Genomic DNA, 19,256 nt, shown 5'->3' with positions numbered 1-19,256 from the left:
ATAATGTTTTTTTTTTTTTTTTTTAACATTTTTATTTATACGGTTTTATCATACATAATAAATCCTTATGAGTGATAATACACAAAACAACAATTTATAAACAAAAGGAAATATTCTAATAGTCACAATGATATATTCTACTATCGATCACAAATAAGGTAATGATCCAAGATTTATAGTAAGTTTTCAAACACTTAAATATAAAGCATAATCACCAAATAAATAAATCAAAAGAGCAAGTTACGTCTCAAGTGGCAGACTCTTAGCTGCCTTACAGTGGTGCATGCGGGACTAAACTTTAACATTTACCACTTCTCTGCTTAACAGAAATTCCTCCAACTGTTTTGGGTCATAGAATTGGTATTGCCTAGATTGAAATTTTATTCTACATATACATGGGTATCTCAAAACAAAATCTGCACCTATTGTTATTAATCTGGGACGTAGAGTCAAAAATTTCCTACGCCTTTGTTGAGTATCCCTAGCCAAATCAGGGAATACCCTAACCTTTGATCCCATAAACAGAGAATCCAAATGTCTGAGGGAAAGTTTAAGGACTGCATCTCTGTCTATTTCCAATGCAAATGTCACCAAAAGTGTAGTTCTTTGGGTTATGACCTCTAAAGAAGACTCAAGAAATGCCGTGAGATCCATTACACCTTGTTGCTGTTGATTCTCAGATGATTTCGCATCCATTTGTATGTAATAAGCTCTTGTTATAGGTGGTAAGGAATTTTCCGGCATTCCCAGAATCTCCATTAAATATTTTCTGATCATTTGGATTGGCACTACCATAGGGGACCTAGGAAAGTTTATAAAACGCAAGGTCAGTCTTTTTGAATAATTCTCTAAATATTCCAAGCGTCTCAGGGTGAAGTTTTTATCTTTAATTAGAGTTTGCCCCACAAGATCAAGTTTCTCAACTTTTTCCGACATCCTTCTAACCTCGGTCGCTTGGGATTCACTAGTTTGAATTTGGTGTAGAGCAGTCTCAGATAGAACTTTAATCGTCTCCATATTTTTCAAAATCAAGTTTTGTAAAGCTGAGTGGGTAGATGAAGTTAAGTCCCACAGTGTCTCCAAAGTCACTACAGCTGGTTTTTCTACTCTTCCCATTGAAAAAACCGGTAGGGGGGCTTTGGCAGCCTGTTCCAGAGTACTCACAGTCTTTTCCAAGGCTTGAGCAGCTGTTAACCCTGGTTCAGCTTGCAATGTGGCTCCAGTTGTCCGCTCGTGCAGTCTCCCTTCCTGATCACCTGGTTCTCCTCTCGATACCATGGCCCCAGGACTTGCAACAGTAGCTTCCCTTCCGGGTTGTGGGGGCGCTGCACGCTCGACGGGGCTTAGGGAAGCCCCGTCTCCACTGCTGTCTAGCGTTTGAACGCTAGCACCGGCTAACGGAGTCGACGCCAACTCGGGACCAGACACAAGATGAAAATGATCCAGCGTTGTCTGGCATGGCTGAGAGGTGCCGTCCGGTACAGAGGGAGCCTCCCGAACTTTGCCTCTTCTCTTGCCCATCTCCGCGACGGGGAAGACGCTCACGCAAGTCCAAGCAAGGAGCTATTTCGAGGTGCGTCCGTTTAACTTGCTCTAACAGCCGCCATCTTGGATCTCTTCAACATAATGTTTAAAGAAAACTTCTTTAGCCAGTTAGACTTGGCCAATTATGATTGGTGAACCCTGTTGCAAGGCAAAATTGTTTGTTTCATTGCCCAATTGTATGCTTCTGGTACCTCCTGGCTCCTGAGTGTCTGTTGCTAGGCTTACTTTGATGCCTACAGTTCACTAAGAGGTCAAACTGTAGCAAGGATGAAGAAACACCAGCAACAGACACTCAGACGCCTTGTACGGTCCACCAATCATAATTGGCCAAGTCGGTCATCCTAACTGACTGCAGTTTTCTTTAAACTTGTTATGAAACCTGGCCTCATCCTTCCACATCCTAAAAAACATTTCTGTTTTTTAGTTTTCTTGAATACGGTTTTATAACATAATGTGTTCTTTATTTTAAAAAATTGGTGCTTTTTGAAAGAAGAATCACTTTTACTACACTTGTATCAAGGGTGTAGTGAAGAAATCACAGGCTGCTGCCCGCAAACATTTGAGGGCATTTTTGCAATCCTTATATGAGGAGACTCCAAAATGAAAACTACATATTCTGATAGAAGGAAATCTGCTCTAAGGGTGCTGAAAGAAAGAATATTGAAGCTGTCCCACTGGAGATCAAGGGCATCAAAGATAGCCCAAAATAGGCAAAAATGCTTTTTATACCAACTTTGAACGCTTATAATTTTTCAACCACTTGAAGGAAAGTGCTGCAAATTGGAATGCCTCATTACAGCCCTGCATTTAGTACACCTACCAAAACTCAACCTGAAAGGCCAACTAGTTTAGAAACTACAGCAGCCTCAACATCGCTGTAAATTGATTTTTGCCGTTTTTTTTGGCAAAGTTTGAGCCTAAACCATTCAAAAAGTAAGAGGACTAGGAACATGGGGTTTTGCCAGTTCATTAAGCCCTAAAAGTAGTGCAGGTTCTCCAAATATCCCCCTTGTACTACTAAAACTTCGTTTTACAGCTTCTGGAAGTTGGCCCAAAATGTCATTTTTGCTCAGGCGACATTTTGCAACCCTTTACTTGAGGTCCCCTAGAACCTCCAATTTTTAGTCTTTTGAACTAAAATTTTGCACAGCTTAGTTTTTTATCATAAAGAAACTATGTACCAAATTTCATCAAAATCTGAGATGGTGAGGTGGGGACGACCTTTAAAATTAGTCCACTTGACACGGAATGACTCTGTTGCAACCACGCCAGGCAGGCTCTAGCAGCATAACAACTGCATGCAGACGCCCGAACAGTAAGACCTGCAATTTCAAAGGACCATTTAAGTGCTGCTTCCAGCCTACGGTCTTGTATATCCTTCAGGGCAACTCCTCCTTCCACAGGGAGGGTAGTTCTCTTTGTCACCGCAGTGACTAGGGCATCTACTTTAGGCATTGCAAAGTGAGCCAAATGCTCCTCACGCAGAGGGTATAATTGCCCCATAGCCCTGGAAACTTTCAAAGGTCCCTCGGGGTCAGCCCACTGAGCGGAAATAAGCTCTTGGATGGAGTCATGCAAAGGAAAGGCTCGAGTAGGCTTTTTGGTACTAGCCATCCTAGGATTCACAGAGGAGGCCATGCCACTGTCAGGATCTTCAATAGAAAGGACCTGTAGGGCATATGAAATAAGCGCTGACAGCTCATCATGGTGGAAAATCCTCACCGCGGAGGGATCATCCAGATCCTGTGGTAATTCTGCACCTGACTCTGGCTCCTCAGACCACAAAGGCCTGCCAGAACTCTCCAAATCCTCACAGCCCGACCATGGGGGGGAGGGGGGGGGGAAAGGAGGTACACCACAATCTGAAGGGGAATTAGCTCTTCTACGCTTTTCTTTATGCCAATTATCAGGGAAAATAGCCTCAGCGGGCAGTCCCAGGCCAGAATCAACCAGGGGGGGGGAACGGGACAATAGAAGGGGACTCAGACAACCCTTGAGGGAGAGCTCTTTTCAGCATGTATGCTTTATGCAATAACAACACAAAATCAGGTGAGAAAAACTCGCCCTGGGCACCCAGATCCTGTCTGGAGCTAGCCGCTCCCTGAATAGCCTCAATTTGAGGTCGTCGTCCCCCCTCCGGGCTCAGGGCTCTCCGTCTCTATGGAGGCCGCGCCATGTGGAGAAATCAAAATGCCGTCCGCTGCCAGCTCTGAGCGGGAAGAATCATCGCTCGCCATGCTCGGGCCGGCTCTTACACCTGTACAGCACGATTTACAGAGCCTCGCTGCCGATTTGCGCTTGCCACACCAGGAACAGCGCTTTACATTCTCTGCAGCCATCGCCGAAAACGGCGGGAAAATTCAAAATGGCGGTTTCGCACCAAAGACGATCGCGGGCCCACCCCGGAGGAGTTAGAAAACACTCTTACCTCACTGGACCGAGTATCACAGCTCCGGTCCCATAGAAGAATCAAAGGAAAACCTCTGTTCCATTTTTTTTTAATGCTGTGAGGAAAGCAGAGATAATAAGAACTCCGGAGGCTCAGATGAGTGGGAAAGGCAGGGAAAGGTGAACCAATGTGCCTGCATCCACTGAGTGGGAAAGGGCAGGGAAAAGCAAGCTAATATGTCCACATCCACGGGGGCATGGGTAAAGCAGGGAAAGGGCTAACCTATGTGACTTCAAAGTGAAGCTGCTATATCCTCTAACACCCCGGCTAACAACCAGCAAGCCAGGAGCCACCCCCGGGCAGATTTTTGATGGAGCTCGAAGAAGCTGCAGCCACCCTGCTTGGGGAGATAGAGAATACTGAAGAGGCAGTGGAGCTGGCTGGCCATGAGGCACTGTGAAAAGTTGAGTGCTCTCTATCTCCCCCTGCTGGTTGATGGACACAACTCATACGTAATGGCTTCATCTGCTTGATGACAAGGAAAAGAAGTATTTCCAATACCATAAATTTAACATTGCGGAGACTTAGGAGTTGAGCTTTTTGAAACTTCTCAAAAAGACCAGAAACATCCCATTTAAACAAACTGTCTCATAAAACACTCCCAAGGAATTAAAATGTCATGGAATTGGAGGCAATGTCTTATTTTAGATTGAGAACTGGTTAAATGAGAGAAAACAGAGCAAGGTTAAATGGTCAATACTCTCCTGTTAAAGTGAAGACCAAAGCAATAAATTCATTTATAGCAGAAAGACTAAACCTTGACTTGCTGAGTGCCCCTTTTACCCCTTGATCATCCAGCAGTCCAATTCTTTTAGCAGCTTCTAAAGTTTTTATTATGTGTGGGGGTTTTTTTGCCTCCAACGCAATCTTCTTTTCAGTCTCTCTTTGTCTTCCTTATCAGCACTTTGCATTTGACCTGCCATGCTTTATGCTGTTTCCCATTATTTTCAGTTAGATCTTTCTTTCATTTTCTGAAGGATGTTCTTTTAACTCCAATATAGCTTCCTTCACCTCACTTTTTAACTATGCCGACTGTCATTTAGCCTACCTTCCCCTATTTTTTAAAAAATATGTTAAAGGCTTTTTCATACCGATAATACAAAGGTAAACTCAAAAATAAACACAAAAGCAAACAACCCCCCCCCCCCCCCCCCCCGCAAATAAACACAAAGGAAGATCAAAGAGCCATGGCAATACCCGGAAACACACAGTATGGATACTCAAAATCAAGTGGTGCTATGCGGCTCCTTACAAAAGTGATCTAAACGAGCCCAGGTCTTCAAAACAGACTTAATTTGTCGAAGCCTATGGGCCAAAATGGTTTCATATTTCCTAATCACACAAACGTAACTCCACCATTCATTATAATTGAGGTACACATTATTTTTCCAATTGGAGACAATTAAATGCAGAGCAACAGCTAACAGTATGTTGAACAACTTTTTATCGGACTCCAGAAGGAGGATATTAGGACAAGAGGCTCGTAAGATCACAACCTCATAAGAAAGCGCAGTAGTCTCTGGCAGGTGAAAAATAAGACACATTCTTGTCCAAATAAGTTGCCAGTAAGCTCTGACGTCCTTACAGTAGAAGACCATATGCGCTAATGAGCCATCCCTCTCCTGGCAAGACCAGCAGCTAAAGTTGACACTCTTAATGATTCTTGCCACACGAGCAGGAGTCCAATAGGCTTTGTGAAATATAAAATATGAGGATTGGGATATCGCTGCTGACTTAGTGGGACGCAGGGAGTTAACCAAGAAAGTGTACCAGTCAAATTCTGACGCATCCAAACTGAATTCCGCCTCCCAGGACATCCTTAATGGTGCAACTGTATCAGCATATGAATCCTGAAGTTTTTTGTATAGCAGGGATGCCTTCTTTCCACCTGATGTGATGGTGCAACAAAAAGAGAGAAAATCTGAAGGAGTTGTAATTGAATTGGAGACCTTAAAGGTTGAAAGATATGTGGATATGTCCTTCCATGTGCCAGAATCTATTAAAGAAACATTATACAATGCAGACAGAGCATCAGGTGACAACAAAGTACCAGCAATATATAATTGGGATAACTGCCATACACCCCCTCCCTGCCATTCCGCTGTTTGAGACTGCAGGAGACCAGTTGGAAAACTAGAATTGTACCAGAGAGAAACATCTTCCAATGAGACAGTACGAATTCCAAGACCAGCTCTAAACGTACAAACATCAGAGGCAGAGGCCTTGAGCAAACGAATGCGTCTTGTATACGGATACAAATCTGCATACGGGAGAAGAGATAAAGGGCAAGGGTGCACCAGGGCTGCCTCAAAGATCTGCCACCGAGGTGTGAGGTGAGTAAATTCCCTTTGGAACCACATTAAAGACTGGGCACGTCGAAAGGCCTTATGATAAGTCTTAAAATCAGGAATATTGAGACCTCCCAGATGCCTTGGTAACTTAAGTTTCTTGAGCGCAATGCGGGGAGGCTTTCGCCTCCATAGAAACTTAATTAAGAGAGAATCAAGCTTGTTGTAAAATGAATTTGGAAAGGAGAGGGGGGGTCATACTGAAAATGTAATTCAACTTTGGGGCTAGAACCATCTTGATAGCCTCTACTCTCCCCCACCACGTTAAATACAACGGGGACCACAAATTTAGAATCGAAGTGGCTAAGGATAAAATTTGCTCCTTAACAAGGGTCAAACTTTGATCAACAGACTTCGCATACCATACCCCCAAATACTTAAGTTTGCACGGCTCCCAGGAGAATGGGTATGGGGATATCTGAGATCTATGTGCTAAGGAATTGAGCGGCATTATAGCTGATTTAAACCAGTTGATTTTATAACCAGACAGAGTGGAAAAAGAATTAATTACTTCCAATATACTGGGAAGAGAATTGGGTGTGGTATAGAGCAAAATATCATCAGCATAGATGGAAAGTTTAAACATCTCCCCTCCAACAGACACACCAGAGATATTCGAATGTGCTCTAATGGCTATAGCCAGAGGCTCCAAGGCAATACTGAAAAGAAGTGGAGACAGTGGACAGCCTTGCTTAGTGCCTCTTCTAAGGGGAAAAAATTGAGAATTAATACCATTCACAAAGATGGAAGCTATCGGATTAGTATACAAAACTTTTACCATTCTAATAAAGGCTGGGCTAAAATTAAACCAAGCCAAAATATGGAACAAGTAAGCCCACTCAATTCTATCAAAGGGTTTCTCGGCGTCAAGTGAAACCGCTATAAAAGGTTCACGTGAGCTCTCAACATACGCTAGAACATTCCAAAAAAGTCTAGAGTTGTCACTAGCTAATCTAGCTACCGTAAACCCATTTTGATCTCTATGAATTATATCTGGGACAATATGTTGGAGGCGGAGTGCCAACAGTTTTGCATAAATTTTATTGTCTATATTAATCAGTGAAATAGGCCTGTAATTCTCAACCCTGGATGGATCTCTGGCTGGTTTGGGTATAACAACAATCGTTGATTGATGGAAGGAGCCAGTTTGACCCTCATATAATAAGAGAGAGTTATAGAGAACTTGCAGTTTGGGCGCCAAAAGATCTGCAAACATCTGATAAAATTCTACAGTAAAACCATCATTTCCAGGCAACTTACCTGCAGAAAGAGAATGAATGGCGTCCAGGATCTCCTTATGGGAGAAGGGTTGCTCTAAAGCATGGTTTTGAGAGACATCTATAAGAGGCCTATCAAGATGGTTCCCAAACTCTCCAAAGGGCCCTGAGGAAAACTGAACCTCAGAATCATGCAATATATCTGGTCTTACCTTCCGGAATAGTGTTTTTGAACACCATCCACACCTGATGTAAATTTTTGACCTTTGCAGCTGCTTCTCTAAGCTTTTTTTTTTAACCATTTTCCTCATTTTTGAAAGTTAAATGTTAGTGTATTGGATTTCCTGTGTGCACTTACTCCACATATTATATCAAGTCTAATCATGTAACAATCACTGTTATCAAGTGGCCCCAGCACCATTACATACAGCACCAGATCATGCCCTCAATGGTCAAAGGAAACTAGGCTTGCAACGTTTCATTTAGACTGGTTTTAACATGTCTAAATGAAACGTTATTTTGCAGGTAATGCACAGAGGCTTTCGGCCACAGCTTTACCGTGCACAGAAGCAGTGACCGAAAGTCCCATGCTAATAAGAATGCTAGTATTAAAATGAGCTCATTAGCGATTCTGTGCACTGCAGATAGAAACGACAAACAGAAAACCCCTGCCCTAAGGACCAGAATCTATTGACAGCTGTCAGCAGTGTCCTGTGCTAACTTTCCCGTCAGTGCCAGAGTGCTGATTGGTATCTTCTTACCCCCAAAACCCTTCACTGAGACTGAGCCTCCCTACCAATCCAAAACAATTCCGGGGGCTCCAGTGAAACCTTCCCCCACCCCCAAATTAAAAAAAAATACCTAGTCTGTTTGACCACTCCCGACCACCCCCCCCCCCAAAAAAAAAAATAGCCTGGTGGTCCAGCAGGCCACCAACCTGACCTCCCGTCCCCCTCCAACAAATATGCTGATGGACCAGTGGACCCACCGACACCCCTCTTGTGAACACTGGCCTTGGTGATCTAATGAAATCTCACCCCCACAGACTCCTCCACATACCTTGAATTGGAGGCAGGAGGAATGCCTCCTGCCTCTGGGTCCATCCTTATCAAAATGGCGGTGCTCATCCATATGGTACTTAAGCCTCTGCCAGAGAAAGAAGTGAGTAGGCATTGCTCCTGCCTCCATCTCAAGGTATGTGGAGGGTTTCTGGGATTTCACTATACCACCAAGTCCAGTGTTCATTAGGGAGGCCAGGGGTATTTTGGGTTGTTTTTTTTTGGGGGGGGGGGGCACAGGACCCTCTGGGGTTTTTTTTAGGTGGGGGCCGGAAGGGTCCAATCATCACTGGACATACACACAAGAGCTGTGCCTTCCACACAGCTCCTGTGAGCATGCGTCAAGAACATTCAGACCCCTTTACCGATCAATGCTCAACACTAACAGCGTGCAAATAAGTTGTTATTCTGTTGCTCAGTTTGCTAGTCTCCCTAATTCAGTTAACATTTCTGCATCTCTCTCTTCATTCTGGTCAGGTGTATGATAGTAAACTCCTATCACTATTCTTTTCCCCTTTACACATGGCATTTCTATCCATAGGGATTCTAAGGTGTGTTTTGTGTGCTGCAGAATTTTCCCTTACAATGCTTACTGTTACTCTATGGGATAGGCACAGAACCTTGGTCTGGCCTGCAACATAGCTCCTCAGTGAGAATATCACTAAAAACTAAAGTATCTCTTTTATTTATTTTTAGGTAAGAGCTGATGAAAAAAAAAGGGGAAAAAATGACAGACCGTGAGGGAGAGCCTTGTTTTCAAGTCCATTTTACAGAGCAGGGTGGGGGGGAAAAAAAAAGGGAGAGAGAGCGAGAGAGATTGCTGAATGCACATAGGTCCATAAAGGCTCAGAACTTCATTTTAATTCTACTTTCTGGAACAGCAATTCCATCCCAGTCCCATCGGAAGAAGTTATTCACTTGTGAGTCAGATTAAATCCTGCCTGCATTTAAGAAAGTCATCTCTTCTGATTTCATAAAGTATAACAATGTTTTAAAAATATGCATTTCAGATTCATCAGATATATTAAGCTAAATAGCTGCTCAAATGAACGATGACTGAAAACAGAATGCTTGGGTAACAAGAAAGCAGATGGAGAAATTGTTACAGGGATGGAGGCACCAATGTACTATCGAAATGGATGATTTACTACTGTGCTAAGTGACTAGAAGAGATTGGCATTCCCTTTCTCCTGTAGCCTTCTGCAAAATAACTCTATTGCATTTGCATCTAAGAACACCCTACCTTCTAGGAGAAGGTGACCTGGAAGACTTTCTTCTGACAGCTTTGGATGTTTTTGGAGACCTTGATGGACTTCTGCTCCTTCTCCTGCGTCTTTCCCTGTAGATCAAAAATGTTTAAATTACACAACAGGTCTAGAAGATTATGAAATACACATTTCTATTAGTATGAATTAAATCCAACAAATTACTTTTGAAGTTCAGTAAGATTTTATTTTGAATAAAGGATAATATTCCGCCATTCCTGCATGTGTAACTGTATTGTTAACTAAACACTTCAATCCCACTTCAAAGAATCCATAAATTCACTACCTACCATACATACTGATCTATAAGTCAACATTAGCACATGACTTAATTGAAAAAATAGGAAATTGGCCATTTTATTGCTCTGGTAAAAATGGCCTTAGAACGCAGGAAAAAATCTGCACAGAATGCACTAAGGCCACTTTCTACCACAGATTATCAAAAGAACACCTTAATTGTGCTTTTGAGATATATGCCTTGAGTGAATTCCTTCAAAAAGGCGGTAAAAAAATCTTAAATAAAATATGTTTACTTGATTTTCCTTTTGCTTTTCTTGCATCACATACATTGATGTGATAACTATTTACCTTTCAGGAAAATGTTAAAGTCCCATTTTTTCAAGCAAGTTTACCCTAATGGACCAGCTTAATTCCACCAGATCACCTAAGATACTCCTGCTAAGACGTTGACGCTTACTCTGACCCCAATGTTATACTCAATCCCTCCTCATCTTCTTCCCTCCATCCTTTACCATTTCCCTCCCATTCTCCTTCCCTTTCACCTATCATATCCTTGTCTACCTTCCCTATTCTAGTTCATTACGTTCTTTTCGCATGTCCTTTGTAATGCCTTTCATAATGTAAGTAGTTACGATCATCACAATTTATAATACTGTTCCTACATTTCCTTGTTTTTACTGTATTCTTTACCATGTAAGATGCTTTCTTTTACTATGTAAGCCACACTGGACCTGCTGTATGTGGGAAAAAGCGGGGTACAAATGTAATAAATAATAATAATAATAACAACAACAACTTAATTGAAGAATTTTGTTAAGATTTTAGAAACATTGCATTAAAAAATGTACCTTTCTTTCTCTAAAGAAAGGCCTTAAGAAACCAAAATGGGGTGACAGAGCTCAGTTACAAGAAAATAAGGGGCTCTTTTATTAAAGCTTAGCGAGTGCCAACAGACATTATCATGCACTAAATTCTGCAGGACCTACTTTATAGCTATGGGCCGTGTGGGGCTTAGTGTGGCTAAGCTTTATTAAAAGGGCCCCTAAGAATATTAAAAACTATAAATATGGAGGAAGTGACGTCACGAGGCTGAATGGCCGCTTAATCCCGGAGCTCTGTGCCTTCCTACCTTTTTATTAGAACCATCCGACATTAAATCCCTCTCCATCGAAGCGACGAGGCTGCAATAGCTCAGTGATCGCTCCGACCCGATGAGATGAGCAAAAAAAGCAACGCATCGCTGCGGGAAAGCGAACGACCGACCACAAGGCAAGTAGAGCGAGGCCTTGTCCGCCATTTGTCTCCTAAATCGCGGTGTCAGTCTGAGTCGGGTTCGGCTTCTTCGCGAGAAGACGGCAATACAAGCACTGATCTGGCCCCTGCACAAGCTCCTCCGGAAGATTTGGTTAAAGCCCTGGAGGCGATTCGAGCTGAGATTTTATCATCTAAGGAGGAAATCCTTGAACACATCGATGCTCTGAGTGCAGACCTGAGAGAACTAGGGGGGCGGGTGGAGGCCCTGGAGGAGAGGGCCGATGTGCAAAGTGAGAAAACTGAACAGCTAGAAAGCCGTATGAGTAAGATCATTGACCAAACCGACGAACTTCAATATAAATTGGATGACCTAGAGAACCGGGGGCGTAGACAAAACCTCCGGTTCCGAGGAATCCCAGAAAATGGAGACCACGAGGATGTCCAGACTGTAGTGCGTGTTATATGTGCCCAGCTCATGGGAGATGATTTCGATTCCACCGCAATGGGTATTGACAGAGCACACAGAGCGCTGGGAACACCGCGCAAAAGATTGTGTGGATGAATTGGGATTGTATGATGCGTGGAGACTGGCCCATCCTAGGGGGAGGGATTATACCTTCTATTCCCCAGTTCACCTATCTTATTCTAGGCTGGATTATATTTTTCTGGACAAGACTTTGTCAGAGGCAGGGGGCGACTCTTCTATAGGTCATATTAGTATATTGGATCACGCCCCGACCTGGTCAACTCTCACTTCTCTGAGAGAGGAGACAAGAGAAAAAAGATGGACCTTTAATAATCGGTTATTGCAAGACCCAGAGCTGGTGGCGGGCTTTCGTCCCCTTATGAAGGAATACTTTGACATAAATCTTGATTCAGGGCCCTCCCTGGGAACTGTGTGGGATGCTTTTAAGGCAGTATTTAGAGGGTACTTTATAAAGTGCGCATCCAGGCGAGCTAGGGAGCACAAGCTGCGCCTGACTCAGTGCATGGACAGGCTTGGCACCTTGGAGGCTAGATATAGGGCTTCAGGCTCTGTCTCTGATCTTCGACGGTTGCAAGCAGTGAGCTTGGAGATCGGCTCCTTGCATGAAGAGAGTCTGCATTTTGTGCAGGCGCAGCTGAATCAGATTCATTATATGTGTGCCAATAAGTCTGGTAGGCTATTGGCGGCTAAATTAAGGAAACTAAGGGCTAACCGTCATATTTTGAGGGTCAGAGATACCAGAGGGCAGGTGGTAAGGAGTTCTGCACAGATTAGGAAATGCTTTGCCCATTATTATGAGACTCTATACAAGGAAGATGCTGCTGTACAGACCGAGGCAATAGATGGATATCTGGAGGCTAGGGGGCTGGCGGTGTTGACAGATGGGCAGAAGGAGGAGCTTGAACGTCCGGTGCGGGTTGATGAGGTTGTTAGGGTTATTAAAGCCTTACCGACTGGGAAGATGCCTGGCCTGGACGGCTTCACTAATGAATTTTTTAAGACATATGTGGTGGACCTGGCTCCTTACATGACAATGATTATCAACTCGGTGAGAGAGGGAGCGCCTTTTCCGAGGACCATGATGGAAGCCTGGGTGGCTGTCATACCAAAACCGGGTAAAGACACTATAGAGTGTGCCTCGTACCGACCCATATCAATACTTAACACAGATGTAAAGATATTGGCGAAGGTCCTTGCGAACAGATTGGGAAATGTTTTGCCTAGTCTAGTTCATCCAGACCAAGTGGGCTTTGTAGCCAAACGACAAGCCATGAATAATGTTAGGCGAACAATAGATCTTATATACGCAGCTCAGAAGAAGTAAAGACCTGTAGTAGTGCTCGGGCTGGACGCGGAGAAGGCGTTCGACCGGGTCCATTGGGGATATTTGGACAAGGTTTTACATAGGGTTGGGATAGGACAGCACTACAGGACTTGGATTCGGGCAGTATACTCTGAGCCACAGCCTTGTGTGAGAGTGAATGGAGGAAATTCTGAGGTGTTTAAAATTGGGGCGGGGAACAAGACAGGGGTGTCCCTTGTCTCCCTTACTGTTTGCTCTGGCGATGGAACCATTGGCAGCCGCTATTAGGGCAAATGGCGATATTGCCGGAGTAAGGGTGGGAGACCAAGAGTATAAAACAGCATTGTTTGCGGATGATGTCCTCTTAACCTTAACGAGTCCTCTAACCTCTCTGCCTAATTTAATGAAAGTGATTGAGGACTATGCCAGAGTTTCAGGTTATAAACTTAATGCTAGCAAATCTACCGGACTAGCGGTAGGAGTCCCGCCGCGGTTATTGGAAGCACTACAGCAGTCCTTCCCCTTTAAGTGGGAGGGAAGGTCACTAAAATATCTAGGGGTTCAGCTGTCTGGAAATCTGTCTGAGTTGTTTGCTCTTAACTATCAGCCTCTTCAGAGGGAGATACAGAGAGACTTGGCTAGATGGATGGACACAGGACTATCCTGGTTTGGAAGAATCGCTGCAATTAAAATGAATATCTTGTCGCGGATTCTGTACTTGTTTCAAGTGCTCCCTATTAAGGTGTCTAGATCTTTTCTGTCTGGCATGCAGGATAAGCTTATTCGATTTATATGGAATCAGAAACGGCCACGATTGCCTTGAGCTCTACTCTACAAAAGTAGGAAGATGGGAGGGGCTAGGGGTGCCAAATTTGTTTTGGTACTACATTGCGGTTCAGTCCAGAGCGGCAGTGGATTGGTTCCGGAGGGAGGAGCATAAACTATGGGTCAACCTTGAACAGACTTTGGTGGGCTCTCGGAGGCTTGGGCACCTAATGTGGATAACGAATAAATATAGGGGGAGGGTGGATAGATTTCCTCCCACGGTCCAGGCCACTTTTCACTACTGGGACCTTATGTTTCCAACGAGGCAGCCTTTGGTCTCAGGTTTAGCGCCGATAGTAGATAACCCTCTGTTCGAACCTGGGATAGGGAGTAGCACATATGGTAGATGGGCGGACTCGACTTGATATGTTAGGGCAGTTACATGTGGGAGATACTATAGTTCCATTTGAATCTCTGAGGGTTGATTACCATCTTAGACCTGAGGACAATTATGCCTATTTACAGCTGGTGCACTATTTGAAAAGTCCTTCCTATGTAGATTGTTTGAGACGGGAGGTGCATCAGCTGGAGGGGGTATGTGTTGAATCTAGTGACATGCGAGGTATGATATCCCGATTGTACGAATACCTGGTGACTTGTGCCAAACCATCCCTCCTACATAGGACGAGATGGGAACAGGAGCTACACTTCACAATGCCAGAGTCTGGTTGGTTGGCCTTGGAGAAACAGCTCCTGTGTTCATCTGGGGCGGTGGCCATGCAGGAAAGTGCTATAAAGGTCTTCTACCGATGGTACTTGACACCGGTGAGAATACACCATATGTTTGCCCGGGTATCTAGACTTTGTTGGAGACAGTGTGGAGGGGTGGGAACTGCTGGACACATCTGGTGGCTCTGCCCTAAGGCACAGGCCTACTGGAGGGGTGTGCAGGCGCGAATCCAGGTGTGGACAGGCAGGTCTGTACAGTGGCATCCTTTGATTTTTCTGCTGGGGCAGAGGCCAGTAGGACTTACGACAGATCAATGGTTCCTAGTACGAGCCTCTCTCACTGCTGCCAGAGTAAACTTAGCCCAGCACTGGAAATCACAAGGGGTACCGTCCAGGGTGCAATGGATAACTAAAGTTAGACGTTATGTGTGAGATGGAGAGACTGACTGCAGTTAAAAGCAGAACCTTGCCCAAATGGAAGAAAATTTGGGAACCCTTTTTGCAAAAATGCTCTGGATGAGAAGGCAACTAGGTTGATTGTTTGGGAGTACATGGGGGTAGGATAGGAGGATGATAGGGGATGGAGGGGAGAGGGGTGGGGGATGGAGTAGATTTAGGGGGGATTACTGTATTAAAAAAAAAATAAATGAAAAAAAGTTGGAAGTATAATGAGATAATGTTCTAGCAATGGTGTGATACTTGAAGGTTTTGTTTGTGCCAAAAGTATTTTAAGTTTGTATTACTATGAGGCTGATATGGGGTAATATTTGGATCTCAGATGCTTTAATTTGTATTTTTTACCAATGTTCAATAAAGACTTCTTATAAATTAAAAAAAAAACTATGAATATGGATAAGTGGGAGATCACATTATGTTCTGAGAGGAGATGATGTGTGTCGCATTCTCTCTGCGGTACCGTGCTCTACTACCGTCAAAATTAAGAGCAAAAAGCAACTAATTGGACAGAATTATTTTACGATTGGTACCCGGTACATGGAAAAATTGTTAACTCCAAAAGAGGGTAAAATACCTGGAAAGCCACAGAAACTAGAGAAAGACAAGCCGAGAGCTAGCGAACTAAAGATGGCGGCAGTGGAGCCCCCCGAAGTACCGCTGTTCGCCCAATCACAAGTACACCGCTCACAGAAGCAATCTGCAAAGCTATCCGATTTAGAGTCACTGCTAACAGAAACATGGTGTACTATAGTGCCTGTTGGCAGTAGAAGACGATAGAGAGTCGGCTGGCGCAAAAATCACCGAACTAGAAAAGCTGATGAAAATTCAGGTGGCACACCTAGATGACCTTGAAAACCGCTCAAGGCGAGATAATTTTCACATAGTGGTACCGCCTGCTAGAAACATTTCTGGAGAAATGGCTGAGTACAGAATTTGCTTTATCTGACAGTGTGGGCCCACCAAAGTAGAGTAGGCCGCTTGCACGATGGATGAAATCGACCACGAGCGATGCTGATCAAAGTCCAATATTACATCCACAAAGTTGAAATATTAAAATGATTTCGTCAAAAAAGAGAAACTTTAAAATACAATGAAGTTCCTGTACAAAAATATCAATATTCTGCAGAATTACAAGAAAGGAGACAGATTTTCCCCAATATCCACAGCTCTACGGGAACAAGCAGCTAGATTTCTGTTTCTCTAATTGGCACTACTCAAGATCTATCATCGAGGACAGTGGTGCAGCTTCGATACTCCACAGGCTGCGCAGAAGTGCCTATCAAAACTGAAAAATCTAGTGGAGCAGAAACAATAATGTATACCTAAAGCTTGTGACCTACTGTGTTAGAGATCTGGTTAAACAGGTTTCTCCAAATAAGAGTCCATTTGAGTGTCCTCTAAAGCGAAGATACTTACCTTTAGCAGGTATTCTCCAAGGACAGCAGGCTAATTATTCTCACGCGTGGGTCGACATCCATGTTGGCCCGGGAACCGGCATTTTGCCTTGGCAAAGACAAAAAACTTTGCTAGAGTCTTCTGGCACATGTGCAGTGCCCACCACACATGCACAGACTGATTTCCCGCTCGCCGCATGAGCGCGCACCTCAGTTAAATCAAAAAGCAAAACAAATAACCATAACAACTCCAAAGGGGAGGTGGGAGGGATTGTACCTGTTTCAGGTAAGTATCTTCGCTTTCTCCAAGGACAAGCAGGCTGCTTCTTCTCACATGTGGGGTATCCCTAGCATCCAGGCTCACTCAAACAATAAACAATGGTCAATTGGGCCTCACGATGGTGAGGACATAACATAGGTTAACCTGAAAACTATATACAGCTAGCCGAGAGTGCAGCCTGGAACAGAATAAAAAATGGGCCTGGGGGTGGGGGTGGGGTGGAGTTGGATTCTAGACCCCAAAAAGATTCTGCAGCACTGACTGCCCAAACCAACTGTCGTGTCAAGTATCCTGCTGAAGGCAGTAGTGAGATGTGAATGTGTGGACTGAAGACCACGTTGTAGCTTTACAAATCTCTTCAATGGAGGCAGACTAAGTGAGCCACTGACACAGCCATGGCTCTAACATTCTGAGCCGTGACATGGCCCTCCAGAGTCAGCCCAGCTTGGGCATAAGTGAAGGAAATGCAATCTGCTAGCCAACTGGAGATTGTGTGTTTTCCGATGGCGACTCCTCTCCTGTTGGGATCGAAAGAAACAAACAACTGGGAGGCTTGTCTGAAGGGCTTTGTCCGCTCCACGTAAAAGGCCAATGCTCTCTTGCAGTCCAAGGTGTGCAAGCTGCTTTCGCCAGGGTGGGCATGAGGACGGGGAAAAAATGTTGGCAAGACCTTTGGTAGGAACTTAGGGTGCCTGCAGAGGACTACTCTGTTGTGATGGAACTTAGCATAAGGTGCATCCACAACTAAGTCCAGAAGCTTACTGACCCTACGAGCTGAAGTAACAACCACCAAGAAAATGACCTTCCAGGTCAAGTACTTCAGATGGCAGGAAATCAGTGGCTCAAAAGGAGCTTTCATCAACTGGGTGAGAACGACGTTGAGATCCCACGACAGTGGTGGAGGTTTGACAGGGGGCTTTGACAAAAGCAAACCTCTCATGAAGCGAACAACTAAAGGCTGTCCAGAGATAGGCTTACCCTCTACACGCCGATAATAAGCATTAATTGCGCTGAGGTAAACCCTTATGGAGCTGGTCTTGAGACCAGACTCTAACAAGTGTAGAAGGTATTCAAGCAGGGTCTGTGTAGTACAAGAGACAGTATCTAGGGCCTTACTGTCACACCAAACAGCAAACCTCCTCCATTTAAAAGAGTAACACCTCTTCATGGAATCTTTTCTGGAAGCAAGCAAGATTCGGGAGACACCCTCTGAAAGACCCAAGGAGGTGAATTCTAAGGTCTCAACATCCAGGCTGCGAGAGCCAGAGACTGGAGGTTGGGATGTAGAAGCGACCCCTTGTTCGTAGTGATGGAAAACACTCCAGTCTCCATGGTTCCTCAGAGGACAACTCCAGAAGAGGAAACCAAATCTGGAACGGCCAGAAGGGTGCAATCAGGATCATGGTTCCGCGGTCTTGCTTGACTGTCAGCAAAGTCTTCCCTACAAATGGGAGGATACGCATTGAGAACGCCTGTTCCCCCAATGAAGGAGAAAGGCGTCTGACGCTAGTTTGTCACGGGCCTGAAGCCTGGAACAGAACTGAGGGAACTTGTGATTGATTTGAGTGGCAAAAAGATCCACCGAGGGGGTGCCCAAGTTCGGAAGATCTTGCGGGCTATGCCCATATTCAGTGACCAATTGTGAGATTGCATTACCCTGCTCAGTCTGTCGGCCAGACTGTTGTTGACACCTGCCAGGTAAGTGGCTTGGAGATACATGCCTTCACGGCATGCCCAAAGCCACATCTGGACAGCTTCCTGACACAGAGGACAAGATCTGGTGCCCCCCTGCTTGTTGGTGTAGAACATCGCAACCTGATTGTCTGTTTGAATCAAAATGATTTGACTGGACAGCCGATCTCTGAAAGCCTTTAGAGCATTCCAGATCGCTCGTAATTCCAGGAGGTTGATCTGAAGACCTGTTTCCCGGAAGGACCAGGCTCCTTGAGTGTGAAACCCATCCACATGAGCTCCCCACCCTTGGAGGGATGCATCTGTTATCAGCACTTTTTGTGGCTGAGGAATTTGGAATGGTCGTCCCAGGTCAAACTGGACCGGATTGTCCACCACTGAAGAGAATTTCGAAGATCGGTGGACAATTGGATCACATCCTCCAGATTCCCTGCAGCTTGACACAACTGGGAAGCTAGGGTCCACTAAGCTGATCTCATATGTAGATGTGCCATGGGTGTTACATGAACTATGGAGGCCACGCGCCCCAAAAGTCTCAACATCTGCCGAGCTGTGACCTGCCAAGACACTCAAACTGTGGACACTAGGGACAGGAGGTTCTCTGCCCTTGTCTCAGGGAGATAAGATCAAGCTGGCTTCGTGTCCAACAGTGCTTCAATGAACTCCAATTTTTGGAGAGACATGAGACTTGGAGTAATTTATTACGAACCCCAATAGCTCTAGCACCTGAATAGTCATTCACATGGACTCAAGAGCACCGTGCTGCAAGGTGCT

General features: G+C 44.6%; 1 protein-coding gene across 1 annotated transcript in view; it reads right to left on the bottom strand.

The window, feature by feature from the left end:
* The window catches only part of SREK1 (splicing regulatory glutamic acid and lysine rich protein 1), a 252,902-nt gene that overhangs the window by 48,572 nt on the left and 185,074 nt on the right, over window positions 1-19,256 (bottom strand). Inside the window, 1 exon segment of the mRNA XM_030193208.1 lies at window positions 9,861-9,956. Coding sequence (XP_030049068.1) covers window positions 9,861-9,956 — 96 coding nt within the window.

Source organism: Microcaecilia unicolor, chromosome 2, assembly GCF_901765095.1.
Source record: "Microcaecilia unicolor chromosome 2, aMicUni1.1, whole genome shotgun sequence".
In the NCBI taxonomy this organism is placed as follows: domain Eukaryota; kingdom Metazoa; phylum Chordata; class Amphibia; order Gymnophiona; family Siphonopidae; genus Microcaecilia; species Microcaecilia unicolor.
The sequence above is the reverse complement of the archived record's forward strand: the minus strand, read 5'-3'. Positions and strand labels throughout refer to the sequence as shown.